This window comes from Orycteropus afer, unplaced genomic scaffold, assembly GCF_000298275.1.
Source record: "Orycteropus afer afer isolate SDZICR_OR568_19922 unplaced genomic scaffold, OryAfe1.0 scaffold00324, whole genome shotgun sequence".
Classification (NCBI taxonomy): domain Eukaryota; kingdom Metazoa; phylum Chordata; class Mammalia; order Tubulidentata; family Orycteropodidae; genus Orycteropus; species Orycteropus afer.
In genome coordinates this window covers 729,107-745,371 of record NW_006921911.1, presented here as the reverse complement: position 1 = coordinate 745,371, position 16,265 = coordinate 729,107, and the positions used below count along the sequence as shown (strand labels likewise).

Here is a 16,265-nt window from a genome sequence, read left to right as displayed (position 1 = left end):
TGATGGCATAGTGCCTAAAGCATTTGACTGCTATCCAGAAGGCTGGAGGTTCAAACCCACCAGCCACTCCTCAGAAGGAAGATTGGGCAATCTACTTCTGTAGAGATACTGCCTCAGAAACCCAAGGAGGGATATCTATGAGTTGGAATTGACACGATGGCAGTGAGTTTTTTGAGTTAGATAGGTATATGGAGTAGGTTTATAGTAGACCATAATAATTTCCAGTTGAATAGGACTAGTATTTATGTAATGATGTTAATCCATTATTTTAAAAACAAGACTAGTGGGAGTTAGTTTATCCTACGTAAAGGTCATATACAAAAAAGATTTTTTTTACCTAGCTCCAGAAGAGGAGGTGGAACAAGGGATATCACTGCTGATGTCAGATGGATCTTGGTTCAAAGCAAAGCATACCACAGAGATGTTTACTTGTGTTTTATTGACTATGCAAAAACATATGATTGTGTGGATCATAACAAATTATGGACAGCTTTGAATAAGAATTCCAGAATACTGGATTGTACTCATGAGAAACCTGTACATAGATCAGGAGGCTGTTGTTTAAATAGAACAAGGGGATATTGCATGGTTTAAAATCAAAAAGGGAGTGTGTCAGGATTGTATCCTTTTACCATACTTATTCAATTTGTATACTCAGCAAATAATCTGAGAAGCTGGATTATATAAAGAAGAACATGGCATCAGAATTGGAGGAAGACTCATTAATAATCTGCGATATGCAGATGGCACAAATTTGCTTGCTGAAACTTAGGATGACTTGAAGCACTTACTGATGAAAATTAAAGGCTAGAGGCTACAGTCTACAGTATGGATTACATCTCAACATAAAGAAAACAAAAATCCTCACAACTGGACCTATAAGCAGCATCACCCAAAATGGAGAAAAGATTGAAGTTGTCAAAGACTTCACATTGCTTGGTCCTACAATCAATGCCAATGGAAGCAGGAGCCAGGACATCAGATAATGTATAGCACTGGCTAATTGGCTGAAAAGGACCTCTTTCAAGTGCTGAGGAACAAAGATGTCTCCTTGAGGAGTAAGGTGCATCTGACCCAAGCCATGATATTTTCAATCACCTCGTATGCATGTGAGTGCTGGACAATGAATAAGGAAGACTGAAGAAGAGTTGATGCTTTTGAGTTGTGGTGCTGGCAAAGTATGCTGAAACCATGGACTGCTAAAAAAGCTAACAAATCTATCCTGGAGAAAGTGCAGCTGGAATGCTCCTTGGAGGCGAGAATGGCCAGACTTTGTCTCACCTACTTTGGTCATGTTGTAAGGAGGGACCATTCCCTGGGAAAGGATATCATGCTTGCTAAGGTGGAGGGTTGACGAAAGAGGGGAAGGCCCTCAATGAGATGGATTGACACAGTGGCTGCAGCAATGGACTCAAGTATAGCAAGGATCATGGAGCTGGCGTGGGACTGGGCAGTGTTTCGTTCAGCTGTGCGTAAGGTCGCTATGAGTTGGAGACGACTTGACGGCACCTAACAACAACAACAATAAGAGCTATTTAGCACCAAAATGTATCTTCTAATTCCAAATTCTCTGACTACTTGTTACACTTGGGAAATGCCTTCTCTTGACATGTTATTAAAAAAAAAAAAAAAAACACACACTTGTTCTTTCTGGAATTGATTTAATATCCTGCAAAACTCATTTGTAGTTGCAACTCCAAATAGCCAAAACACTTGTACAATGGGAATGCAGAATAATGTGGCTGAGTCCTTTTTAAGGTGGGTCTATGTTCAGAGCCAGCGGCCCTCATCAGGCATTAACACCTGTTTTGTACAGACCGCAAACGAAGAGTGGTTTTTACATTTTTAACTGGTTGAAGAATAAAGTTTAGTGAAAAATTTGAAAGTTGTATCGGGGTAAGGAGGGGAGGACGATTCAGTACGTAGGGGAGATTGAGCTTAAAGGAGCCCTAGTGGTGCAGTGGTTAAAGTGCTCTACCACCAACCAAAAAGTCTGAGGTTCAAGCCCACCAGCCGCTCCCTGGGAGAAAGATATGACAGTCTGCTTCTGTAAAAGTAACAACCTTGGGAATCCTGCAGGGCACTTCTACTCTGTCCTATAGAGTCACTATGAATCAGAATCGACTTGATGGCAGTAGGTTTAGTTTTTGGTTTTTATAAAAAAATAAATAAATAAAATGGGTCTATATCATTTGTCTGCTGTACTGAGTGAAATTGCATCCTTTCAGTGAGACTCAGGCTAGGCTTTTGTGCATGTTCTCCTTTCTCATGGCTGCGGGTGAGGGTGCTCTGCGTGTATGTGTGAGTCCCTGGACATCTCCTGCATGTTATCCTTTTCTCTGAGAAGTTTCTCTGGTACAAGCTTTGCTTCTCACTGGATTCTGCCTTTATATGCCATGTTTCAATGTAAGTCCATATTCTTTAGTTCTACTTTTCAAGTCTTATTAAAATAATAATCCACAACAATACAATAATAGTTCAATTTAAAAAGTACTTGTTGGGCTCATCCTGCTAAAATTTGTGCAAAAAAAAATTATTTTCAGCCAATTGCTACTTGTTCAATTAGGTTTTGATTCCTTGGGTTTTACTATCCTGTGATTTGTTTGTTATCATCTGCCACTTGAGCCCTCATCAAATGAAGGCACGCTAGAGGGCACAGTGAGAACTTCTGGAAAGTCGAACAAGATAAATGTCCCCACGGGGATACATTTATTTCCTAGCTAGCTCACACTCATGCCTGTGCAATACCAGTTTCCACTCCATTTGTTGCCTATTCACATTTCTCTACTTTGTTTTCCCTTAGAGGAGATCTTAAAGACGCACATCGCGCACTGGTGGTCTCCTGATGGCACGAGGCTTGCCTACGCCACTATCAATGACTCTCGAGTCCCCCTCATGGAGCTCGCGACCTACACTGGTTCCATCTACCCCACTGTGAAGCCCTACCACTATCCCAAGGTAGGAGTTTGAAATTACCTTCCCTTTTCTAGAACAACTTCCTTGCATTACTCATCAAGCTCCCCAACCCCCAACTGACTGAGCCATGATAATCAGGCATGTTTGTGAGCAATGCAGAAAACAGAGGAAAGATTAATTATATCTCATTACATTACATTGAATTCCCATCTTCATTAAGTTGAATTTGTTGGTAGGTTTATGTTTTTTAAAAAAATAATTGAACTACTGTTAGTCATTTTTCTACGTGTAATTGGAACCAAAATAAATGCATTGTTGGAACTTGTGATTCTGTGGAGACAAAAACTCTCACTGTCTCATTCCTGTTTTAGACTTTGGCTTCTGTGAAATCACAGGGAACCCTGTCTGCCCCTGGTGACCTGGATCTGGCTTGGTTGTTTTGTTCTTGGTCATGCTCTGACCTATTTATTTTTTTTTTCCTGATTTTTTCGCAGACCAAGATGTTGGCACAAAGAGCCAGTAGAATAGTAAGGATTTAGCAAGGTGAGGTAGAGGAGTGAAAGGAAGAGAGGTGGAGGACAATGGAAAGAGGAGGAGAAACATCCAAACCTTACTTTGTTACCAAGTCACAGAATCCCAGAGTGAAGCGAGAGCCTAATGCTAACCACTGTCCCACCCGCTCAGCAGATAAGAGAGGTTGATGTCCCATGAATGTTGTTATATCTCCTTTGTACATCATAGACAGCAGTCGTGGCCACCCCTCACTTCTCTAGACTGTCCACACACACTGAGGCCCTGTCTTGTGTTAGAGGGCTGAGCTCCAATCCTGGCTGCCTCTGAAGAAGTCTTCCATCCTCTGTCAGTAAGCATCATGGTCCATCAGAGATCCTGACACCTAATATCACGTGCTCTGAACACCATAAATCCTCCCTAGGCATACCTACCTATACTTTTTGGTGAGAGGAGCAATGATATATGAGATATGTGAGGCCAGTGGTCACTGGCAGCACAGGCCAGAAACAGGAAGCACATCACAGGAGACGCCTTGCCCACACCCAAGGGGGTCCAAGATGGAGGATCATGATTTCCCTGGGCAACAGCTTTGTCTCTGCCTATTTTCCATTCTAAATGCATCTAGGTATCAGGACATATCATGGATTTGCCTTTTGACAGAGATTTTTCATTCATTTTTTTTTCTCATCAGTATTTTTTTTTTAACATTTTATTGTGATTTGGGTGAAAGTTTACAGAGCAAATTATTTTCCTGTTCAATGGTTTATACACATTTTGTTTCATGACATTAGCTGCAGTCCCCTCAAAGTGACATCACTCACCCACTTGCTCCCTGGGTTCCCCAATTCCATTGGCCCATCTTTTCTGCCCATTGCTGTTTTCTGAACTTTGTTTGGGACAAATGCTGCCCTTTTGGTTTCCTGTGGTTGTTTGTTCTGAAAAGTACATTCCTCATGGGTATTATTCTCATTATAGGCCTGTCTATTGTTTAGCTGAAAGTGGATCCCCAGGGGTGGGTTTAGTTCCAGGCCTGAGGGGTGCCTAAAGTCCACAGTCTCAGAGTTCCTGACTAGTAAGTCTGGTCTTTTTTTCATAATTTTGAATTTTGCTCCACATTTTTTTTTTTTTTTAATTAGTCCTTTGGACTAATTATTTCCTTCAGTCTTTGATTTTCTTCACTCTTCTTTGCTCCAGATAGGAATAAACCAATCGTTGTATCTTAGATGGCCACATGCAAGCTTTTAAGACCCCAATTGCTACTCACCAGTAGGAAATAGAACATTGTCTTTATGGTCTGTGTTAGACCAATTAAACTAGATGTCCCCTGAGATTATGATCTTAAGCTTTCACATGCAGTGACTCAGTCCCTCAAGGTGTTTGGGGATGCCTAAGAAGTTTGCATAGTTTTGCCCCTTGTATGCCCTACTATACACCCAGATACACTTGCAGCACATACAAATACATATGTAGAAAAACCTCTGCCAGACCTACATATGTTCTTGGGTGTACTCCTATACACCATCCCACACCTTATCAGCTTACAAAGCTACATATGTATCCACTCATATACTATTGTGGGTTTTTTTTTTTTAATTGCAATAGTGCAATAGTATTTACTTTTACTCCTGTTAACCTCCCAGTGTCTTTCTTTGCCTTGGTCATGTTGTGCTGACCTCCCCCTAACTGTGTGTTACCATTGTCTTCACCTAACTTAATACATGTCTACTAGCTAGTTAGTGGTTTTTCCTCCTACTACATCCCATGTCTGGTAACCATCAAAGAATGTTTCTTTCTGTTTGTAAACCTTTTCTTTCTTATTTTTTTTAAACTCTTTTTTTTTCTTATTTCAAAAATGTATTATAAAACATTTCAAACAGAAACAAAGACTATGCCAATGAACCTCCATGTGACCATAACCTAGCTTCAAAAGCTACCAACTAATGGCTAATTTTATTTCTTTTTTGTATATTATTATTTAAATCCATTCATCCATATCAAATATATCTCTAAATTATCCATATATTTTCTCTCCCTTCCTCTACTCTCCTACCCCTGTAACCAACAAAGAAAATTTCCTTTCCTCTATAACACTTTTTTTGACTTTTTACAATAATGGATTCATACAATATTTGTCTTCCTTTGACTGACTTATTTCACTCAGCATAATGTCCTTCAAGTTCATCCACGTTATGAGGTGATTCCCTGATTCTTCTTTATTCTTTAATATTGCATAGTATTGCATTGTGTGTATGTCCCATAGTTTGGTTATCCATTCATCTGTTGAAGGGCACTTAGGTTGTTTCCATATTATTGTAAATAGTGCTGCAATGAACATGTGTGCATATATCTGTTTCAGTCCCAGGTCTTACCTCTTTAGGATATATTCCTAGTAATGGCATTGCTGGATCAAATGGTATTTCTAATTCCAACTTTTTAAGGACGTGCCATACCATTTTCCACAGTGGTTGTATTATTTTACAGTCCCCCCTCCAGCAGTATATGAAAGTTTCTTTCTGTCCACATCCACCAGCATTATTAATTTCTGCCTTGTTGAAATTTTGCTATTATTGCTGGAGTGAAATGATGTCTCATTGTTGTTTTGATTTTGCATCTCTCTAATGGCATGGTGCCTAAGGCACTTGATTGCTAACCAGTAAGGTGGTGGTTCAAACCCACCAGCCACTCCTTGGAAGGAAGTTTGGGCAATATACTTCTGTAGTGATACCACCTCAGAAACCCAAGGAGGGGGTCACTACGAGTCGGATCCGACTCAATGGCAGTGAGTTTTAATGGCTAATGATCATGTATCTGTTGGCTGCCTGAATATCTTCTTTGGTTAAGTATCTGTTCATGTCCTTTGCCCACTTTTTAAGAGGAGTACTTGTCTTTTTGTTGTTGAGATGTTGAACTTTTCTGTAAATTAGAGAATAGTTCCTTGTAGGATATTTCATTGTCATTTCTTTTCCCACTCTGTAGATTCTCTTTTTACTTTTTTGAGGAAATCTTTTGGTGCTTATTTAGTTTAATTTATAAGAGACCTATTCATCTAGTTTATCTTCTGCTGTTTGTGAATTTTTAATTAGATTTGATAGACTATTTATTCCATAAATTAGGACCCCTAAGTTTGCCCCTGTTTTTGGTTTGATGATCTTTATAGTTTCAGGTTTTACATTTAGGTATTTGATCCATCTTGAGTTAGTTCTTGTATTTAGTACAAGGTATTGATCCTGTTTCATTTTTCTGCAAATAAATATCCAGTTTTGCCACCACCATTTAATAAAGAGACTATCTCTCCCTGCTTAATGGATTTCAGCCCTTTGTCAAAGATCAACTGTCTATAGTTGGATGGGGGCTTTCAATTCTGTTCCATTGGCATATGTTTCTGTCATTATAACAGTACCAGGATATTTTTACTACCATGAATGTACAGTAGATTCTGAACTGGAAAGTGTGAGGTCTCCTACTTTGTTCTTCTTCAGCCATGCTTTGCTAATCTCGAATCTCTTGCCTTTTCATGTAAAGTTGATGATCAGTCTTTCCATCTCTTTAAAAAATGTTAATGGAATCTGTATCAGTATTGCATTTTTATCTATAGATTGCTTGGGGTAGTTCTGACATTTTCATAATGTTAAGTCTTCTTATCCATGAGCATGGTATGTTCTTCCATTTGAGTAGGTGTCTTGTGGTTTCTTGCAGTAGTATTTTGTACTTTTCTTTTCATAAGTGTTTTACATCCCTGGGTAGATTTATTCCTAAGTACTTCATCTTTTTGGTGGCTATTGTGAATGGTATGTTTTCCTGATTTCCTTTCCAGAGTTCTCTTTGTTAGTGACTTTTGTATATCAGTTTTGTCCCCAACTTTTCTGAATGTTTCAATTAGTTCCAGTAGCTTTCTTTTATAATCTCTGGATTTTCTATTTATAGGATCATAACATCTGCAAATTGGGATAGTTTTACTTCTTCCTTACTAATTTGGATGCCTTTTATTTCCCTTTCTTGCCTTAATGCTCTAGCTAGGACCTCCAGTACAATATTGAATAAGAGTGGTAATAAAGGTCATCTGTGTCTGGTTCCCATCCTCAAGGGAAATGCTTTCGGTCTCTCTCCATTGGACATAATGTTGCCTGGGGGCTCTGGTGGTGTAGTGCCTAAGTCATTTGACTGCTAACCAGAAGGCTGGCAGTTCAAACCCACCAGCTACTCCTCAGAAGGAAGAGTGGGCAATCTACTTCTGTAGAGATACTGCCTTGGAAACTGAAGGAGGGGTCACTCTGGGTCAAATTGACTCAATGGCACTGAGTTTGGTTTTTTGGTTTGTGATTTTGTGAATATATTCTTAATTATTTTGAAGAATTCCCCTCCTATTCCTATTTGGCTGAGTTTTTATCAGGAATGCTGGCTTTTATCAAATGCTTTTCTGTGTCAATGGATATGGTCATCTGGTTCTTTACCTTTTTTTTTTTTTTTAATGTGGTGGATTACACTGATTGATTTTCTAATGTTGAACCATCCTTGCATACTTGATATGAATCTGACTTGTTCATGATTTTTATTGTTTTTATCTATCTATCTATCTATCTATCTATCTAGTGTTGGATTCTATTGGCTAGACCTTTGTTGAGAATTTCTGCATCAATACTCATGAGGGATGGATATCAGTCTATAATTTTCTTTTTTAGCAGTGTCTTTATCTGGCTTTAGTATCAAAGTTGTGCTTGCTTTGCAGAATGAATTCAGGAGTATTTTGTCCTTTTCTATGTTCTGTAATAGTTTGAGTAGAATTGGTATCTGCTTTCTCTGAATGTTTGGTGGAATTCAGCAATGGCATTGTCTAGGCCAGGGCTTTTTTTAGTTCTGTGTTTTGTTGTTGTTGTTTTTATGGCCTGCTTCAGTTTCTTCTTTTTTTATGCATCTGTTCAAATTTTATATCTCAGTCTGTGTTAGCTTAGGTAGGTAGTATGTGTCTAGAAATTTGTCCATTTCTTCTAGGTTTTCAAATTTGTTGGGGGTAGTTTTTCATAGTATTCTGTTATTATCCTTTTTTAAATTGGGTTGGTTCTATTGTAATGTCACCAGTTTCATTTCATATTTGTATTACTTGCATCTTCTCTCTCTTTCTTTTGTTAATTTGGCCAATGTTCTGTTGATTTTATTAATCCTGTCAAAGAACCAACTTCCAGTTTTGTTTATTCTTTATTGTTTTCTGCTTCATTTACTTCAGCTTTAATATTTATTATTTCCTTTCCTCTGTGACTATGGGATTTTTTATTTTTTATTTTTTTACTATTTGTTAGAATTATAGGGTTAAGGTGATGATTTTTGCTCTTTCTTCCTTTTTCATGTGTGTATTTATTGTTGTAAATTGTTCTGTGAGCATAGCTTTTGCTGTTTTCCAATGGTTTGGGTATGTTTTGATTTCTTCTCATTCAGTTCTAAGAATTTTTTTGTTTCATTTTTTATTCCTTCTATTACCCAGTGATTTTTAAGCAAGATTATTATTCAGTTTCCATATATTTGTCTTTTCTTTTTCTTTTCTTGCTGTTACTGATTTCTATTTTTATAGCATTGTAATCTGAGAATATGCTTTGTTTTATTTTGATGGTTTTAATTCTATTGATGCTTGCTTTGTAGCTATTCTATTCTGGAGAATGATCCATGTGCACTGGAAAATAATGTGTACTGTGCTTTTGTTGAGCGGAGTGTTCTGTGTATGTCTATGAGAGCAAGTTGGTTAATTTTGTTGTTTGGAGCATCTATATCTTTGTTGAGTTTCTTTTCAGTAGTTCTCTGTTCCATTAAAACTGATTTGCTAATGCTTCCTACTAATAATTGTGGAGCTGTCTATTTCTCTTTTAAAGTTTGTTTTATGTATTTTGGAGCTCTTTCATTGGGACTGTGGATACTTATTATGGTTATCTCCTCTCGTTGGAATAACCCTAAAGGATTATGTAATTCCTTTCTTTGTCTCTTATGTTGCTTTTACCTTAAAGTCTATTTTACCAGAGATTAATTTTGCCACTCTTGCTTTTTTTGGTTGTTGTTTGTTTGATATAGTTTTTCCAGCCTTTACTTTTTAGCTTATTTTATCTTTGTGTCTAAAGTGTTTCTCTTGTAGGCTACATATTGGGGGTCCATATTTTCTTATCCATTCTGCCATTCTCTGTCTCTTGGCTGGTGTATTTATTCCATCTGTATTCATCGTACTTATCAATACACTCTAAACCAAACTCACTGCTGTTGAGTCAGATCTGAATCATAGTGACCCCTCCTTGGGTTTCCAAGGTGGTATCACTATGGAAGTAGATTTCCTGATCTTCCTTCTGAGGAATCACTGGTGGATTTTAACCACCAGATTTCTGGTTAGCAGTCAAATACCTTAAGCACTATACCACCAGTTATGAGTTTACTGTTGTCTTTGTGTGTGTGTGTGTGTAGTGATGATTTCTTTATTCCATATACTTTTATGCACTGAGTTCTTTTTGTTTATGGATTTTCTTTTCATTTATTTCATTGCCATTGATTTTGTGTTTCCTGAGGCTTTATGATTTTCTTCTCTTTTATTTTGGTGAGATTTATTAATTTTCTTTGGAGTTGCTTGGAAAATACTTATCTTCATAAGTTTAAAACAATCTGTTCTATCTTGATATTGCCTTAACTTCTTCTCCATATGGAAGTTCTGTAACTATGCCATTTTATATTCCCTCTTTTTGTTTTGAAGTTGTCATTAATTATAGATTGATGTTTCTGGTTCTCTATTTCCAGTCTTGGATCTTTATTTTAGTTTTGAAAATATTTTCTGGGTTACTTTCTGGATGATGTTGAGATGTATCTTAATCTGTTCATTATCTGATATCATTGGTTGTCTGTTCAAAGGATTCTCTTTTGTATTCTGTGTAATGTTTGTCCACGTTTTACAAATTCCCTGTTCTGATTACCTAGTGCTGCTCTGACAAGAAATATACCACAGATGGGATGGTCTTAACAAACAGGAGCTTATTCTCTTACAGTTCAGGAGGCTTTAAGTCCAAGTGCAAAGGGCCAGGCTCTAGGAGTTGGGTGAAGCCCCTCAGCCTTGGGCTTCAGCTCTGCCTCCAGCTCCCAACCCACTGAGGCTAGAGGCTTTTTTTTCATTCAGACAACTGCTGCCCGCTGAGGTTGCCAAGCCCAAGGTTGACAAGTAAAAAGGCACAGTCCTGATGTTACCAAACCACACAGCAGGCCATTAACTTAAGTCCATTGTAAGTCCCAAAGTTGGCAGAGCATAGCAGGCTGCTGAGCAATGACACAGCTACATGCAGGGTCCAAGCATGCCATAAGCTAGAGATCATTCCCAAGCTTCTCCTTATATACAGGAAGAAGACCACATCCCAAAGGCAGCTACTCAGCTCTTTGTTGTAGATCCCACCATGGAGTTGATTGCCAGTCTCATCATGGGGAATAACTACCACCAGCTTCCCAGCCACTCAACCAGGCCTAGCCAAGTTGACACACAAACATAACCACCACACTCCCTTAATTATATTTATCTCAAAATGTCATAATATCACCATTGTATTTGAGGGAAAATTCTGCTGGATATATAATTCTTGGTTGGCAAGTTTTTCTTTCAGAATTTTATATATATTATCCCATTGCCTTCTTGCCTGCATGGCTTTTTCTGGGAAATAAGTGCTTAGTCTTACTAGTTCCACCTTGTAAGTAACATCTTGTTTTCCCTGTGCTACTCTCAGGATTCTTTCTTCATCTTTGATTTTGGAAAGTTTGATTATGACATGTCTTGGTGATATTTTGGGGGGATCTGTCTTAGTTAGGGTTCTTTGACCTTCTTGAATGAAAATCTTTTCATCTTTCATGATGGAACTTTTATGCCAGCAAATCATTGAAAATTTTCTGTGTGCTTTTTTTGTCGCTTCCTGTTTGGAATTCTGATCACATGTGAATTATTCCTCTTCATGGTGTCTCACATACCTCTTAGGCTTTCTTCATTTTCTTTCACTCTTTTTTTCTAATTGTTCTTGTAACAGATTAATATCAAGGGATTTGTCTTCTATTTCACTGATTCTAACTTCTGATTATTTAACTCTATTCATTTTTTCTTCCAGTATTGTTTTGATTATTTCGTGCTACTCAAATATAAAATACCACAAATGGGTGACTTTAACAAACAGGAGTTTATTCTCTTATAGTTTTTGAGGCTAGAAAGCAAAGTTCAAAGTGCTGGGCTCTGGGGGATGGGTGAAAGCTCTTCAACCTTAGGCTTCAGCTCTGCCACTTGCTCCTGGCCCACTGAAGCTGTATGCTTTCTTCACTTAGGCAGCTGCTGGCTGGTGAGGCTGGAAAACCCAAGGCTGACAAGTAAAAAGGCACAGTCCTGATATTACCAAACCACACAGTAGGCCATTGATTCAAGTCCATTAAAAGTCACAAAATCAGCAGACAATGTGACAGGCTGCTGAATAATGATTCAACTACATGCAGGATTCAAGCCTGTCAAAAGCTACAGACCATGCCTACATCTTCTCCTTATAGAGTGGGAGCAGACCACATTCCTAAGGCAGCTACTAAACTGCTCACAGTAGATTCCACCATGGAGTTGATTATCAGTCTTATCATGGGGAATACTACATCTAGCTGCCCAGCCACTCTAAACCAGGCCTAGGCAAGTTGACACATAATCTTAACTACCACATATATGTTATCTATTTCTGATATTTTACTGTTAACCTTCTGGATTTCTAGTTGTTGCCTTTGTTTTGTTTACCCTCTAGTTCTCCTCTTCCTGGCATTACATCCAGTTTGTCCTTTCTATTCCTAGTCTAGTTGTTCTTTCCCCTCACCATGGTGATCAAGCAAGTGGAGCAGTACCTGTAGTATTTGTTAACCTTAGTGTATGGGGACATTGGATGGGATGGGAATGAAGTGGGAAGGCTGGAGAATAAAAGGAATTGACCCAGTTATCTCTTTGTCTATTTTAAAACTCTTAGCAGTAATTATATTTTTTCCACATACATTTCACCTATTGGTACTGAGCTTCAGTGCAGCTGGAGTTCCTGTTTGTGAATTTGCTGGGGAAAGTCTTTGTGCTACTAAAACATTGTTAAGAGTTTCTTACTCATGTCTCTGTTCTCGTTTACTCCCCAGGCTGGATGTGAAAACCCCAGTATTTCCTTACATGTTATTGGTTTAAATGGACCCACCCATGATCTGGAAATGATGCCACCAGATGATCCAAGAATGAGGTTTGCTTCCTTTGCTCTATTATATTAAATATATATAATTTATGTTCATTTACATGGTCTTTTCAGTCTCATATTTCTTTTACTAATAATGTAAACATCCAGTAAAAAGGCACATTTTTGTTAAATTTTCTTTACTTTTTTATGATCCAGTTCTCTATGAAAATAACATCAAACAAGTACTACTAGTTCTTACTTACATCAGGAATAGATAATTCTCCACAGAAGGCTGGAATCCTCTGGGAAGGGACCAGAACTCATTCAACTGTATATCCCCAGTAGAAAGTATAGTCCATCCATACAGTAGATATTGGAGAAAGTCCACTGTCTTTGCAAGATGATCCACATAATGAGACTCTCTATAAAGGATGTCCCATTTTCAGAGCTACAATAACTTGCCAGCTAGAGGAATTTTTTGATGAATCCTGTTGTAATAAGGCCAATTCTCTAGTGGTAAGGTAACAGTATGTGAAGTTGGTAGAGTATATTGACAAATATTGTTGTCCCATTATTATTAATGTGGCTTTGGGTTGATGTTTGTTTTTTAATCAAAAATAACAGTGAAATGGTCTATTTCCATGATTCAGTTATATCACGATTAAACCCATCTTTGTTAGGGATATTGATGAGACACTCAACCAAGAGAATCCTGTAGTATCACCAGGATCCACTCATTTGTAGATTCCTATAATTGTATATAAACGGAAATATTCAACCTAAGAATGATTTATTCTGAGGTTTGGCAAATACCCAATCCAAATGTTGACATACTTCCAGCTTAGTTCTTTATTATTCTGTTACAGAACTCTGCATTAGAGTAAATGTCTGGTAGAGTCCATAAGGGCAGGAGCTCTGACCCCCACAGGCCACTCAGGCTTGCTACGTGGTAGCCTGTGGTCATCTCTTTTCTGCAGTGGTAAGGCCCAACTATCCACATCCAGAGCATTTGCTCAGAGCATTTTTTTTTCTTTTTTTTTGTTTTTGAAGGCCTGTGGCCTCTGCAAAATTTTATTGAGGTTTTTAAAAATCCTTCCTTCATCACTGAAACTTAAAATTCCATAAGGTCTTCAGGCTGATAGCAAAGCACAGAATCACAGTTACAAAGAGTTTTCTGCTGCCTCTCTCTTTTTGCTCACAATTGGTCTCCTCCCTCATGTCCAGGGGCCAATGTCTCCCTAGTGGGTTAATGAACCTGGTCCACAAAGCTGGTCCCAGGACATGACTCTGAAAGTTCACCCTCAAGAAGCCAGCCCTCAGTGGGCATTGGACAGAGGAGTTGAATTGATTTGGCTGGGAGAGAAGAAAAGATTATTGCTTTGGCATGAAGACCATATATCTCATTGTTTTTCTTTCAGGCCCCAATCCCTGCTGAGCCTCCTGGGGCCTGGTCCAACAGAATTCACTGAATTAATATAGAAAGTCACCTGGAAAATTTAAGCCATCTGTTAAAGTTAATTGAAAATCTCATTTAGTCAATTTGGTGAGGCTGTTTCTGCGGGCTTGATTAGCTTCAAGGACAATGAAAAATTAGCCTCAGTCAGGACTTGAAGTGTGGATGCTGGACTTCAGGGTTTTTGCTTGATCTAATTTCCTAAACATAACATGTGTAAATGCTTTTGATTTGCAATATACATCTTCAATATGTAAGTGCAACAACCTTCATACTCCTTCTTTGTCATACATTCTTGGAATTTTAAAAAACAAGCACTGATATAGGATAAATGGTAGAAACCTAAGAAAGTATTTAGTATTTCCCAACCACTATACTAGGCACTGAAAATTGAGTGGTAAAGAAAGCAATACCCTACCCACATGGAGCTCATAATTAAGAAAGTAAATAGGCTTTAAAGAGATTATTACAAGCAAGTAAATACTTGGAATGTGATAAGTGCATAAAGAGTAGAGCAGAAAAGAGGAGGCCAGCATGGTCTAAAGGGTCAGCAAAATATGGTCTACAAAGGCCTTTCTCAACCTTAGTACTACAGACATCTTGGATCAGATGATTCTTTGTCATGGGGACTTTCCTATGCATTCTAGGATGCTGAGCAGCATCCCTGGCTTCTAGCTACTATACACTCTCCACCCACATATGACAACCAAAAATGTCTCCAGTCATTGCCAGATGTCTCAGGCTGAGAACCAAGGCTTAGAGTGAAGGCTGCCCAGTCAACTGCTGGGATTAAAATCCTAGTTCTGTGGCCTTGGATAACTTACTCAACATCTCCTGCCTCAGTTTTCTCATCTATAAAATAAAGATAAATATTAATAAATATTAATAATAATATTAATAATAAAAGTGTTTATTTTTGCAGGTGATTGTCAAGATTAAATGAGATAATGTGCAAAATATAGGACTGCCTCATCATGGCCCTCCTAACAACTCCAAGATTATCTGTCATCCCAGACCTGGCCTCTGAACTTCACTCTCACAAATCTTAGTGTCCACCAAAATCTCCATGTGGGGGTTGTTAAAATATAATTTTAAGAAAGGTAAAAGTCATAATTCTCAGGCCAAAAATAAATAAATAAATAAGCATGTGTCAAATATTTTATTTAGCTCATTAATTAATAAAGGAAACAATGAGGTATTAAAACCAGTCATAAAAGCATTTGAGACTTTAGTTATATATGGGCAGCTTAACAAGGAAATGTAAGGATACGTTTTCCTGATTACAGGTTGAACAGGGCTATAAACTATAATCTTGAGGTTATCTGCTCCACCAGGCAAAACTCTGTAAGACAAGTCTGCCCCTACAGAGTTGAAAATTGCCCAATTAACAACAATTCAAATCTAGCACGGCACTGGAAGAACACCCAGTAATCTCATTTGCCTATTTACAAGTTTCAGATAAATTTTCTTACTATGTGTAAAAGGCAGCTCAAACTCAACACAAGCAAGAATTCTTGATATCCTTCCAAAACCTCCTCCCTTCTGGTTGCTTAGGCCATCTGTAACCTCCCTCTTTCCCTCATGTGCAGCCTTACTTCAGTGATACTCAGAATCTGATCACAGCTCACCTCCTCCACCAAAATATTCTCAGTCAAGCCCAACATCCCTCTCACTAAGACTACAGCAGTCAGTTTTCTCCCGTGTGGTTTCCTGGCTCCTCCTTGTCCCCAGTCTATTGCCAAATATCTATTCAAGTAATGCTTTTAAAATTATCAGGACATGGGACTCCTCTGCTCAGAACCTTCTTTTGGTTTCCCATTTCTCTCAGAGTTACAGCCAGGGTTTTTATATGGTCTAAACCAAAAAACCAAACTCACTGCTGTCGAGTTGGATCTGACTCATAGCAACCCCTCCTTGGGTTTCTTTTCTTTCTTTCTTTGTTTTTTTTAAATTGTGATTTGGGTGAAGGTTTACAGAGCAAATTCACTTTCCATACAGCAGTTCATATATACTTTGTCTCATAACATTGACCACAGTTTACCACAGTGCAACAGCTTCCCTCCCACTTCCTCCCCATAGTTACCTCTTCCCTGTGTCCATCCCTCCATGTACTCCTGCCCCCTGAGCTGTCTCCCTGTGCATAAGCAGCCCTTCTTTCTCCCATGATTGTTCTCTCCAAGGAGTGTATCTACCTCAGGTAAATGTTCAAC

At 38.3% G+C, this 16,265-nt stretch overlaps 1 protein-coding gene across 1 annotated transcript in view; it reads left to right on the top strand.

Moving 5' to 3' along the window:
* The window catches only part of DPP6 (dipeptidyl peptidase like 6), a 1,548,106-nt gene that overhangs the window by 1,298,807 nt on the left and 233,034 nt on the right, over window positions 1–16,265 (top strand). Inside the window, exons 9-10 of the mRNA XM_007952098.2 lie at window positions 2,804–2,958; window positions 12,571–12,668. Of these exons, the coding sequence (XP_007950289.1) occupies window positions 2,804–2,958; window positions 12,571–12,668 (253 nt within the window). The remainder of the gene's footprint in view (window positions 1–2,803; window positions 2,959–12,570; window positions 12,669–16,265) is intronic.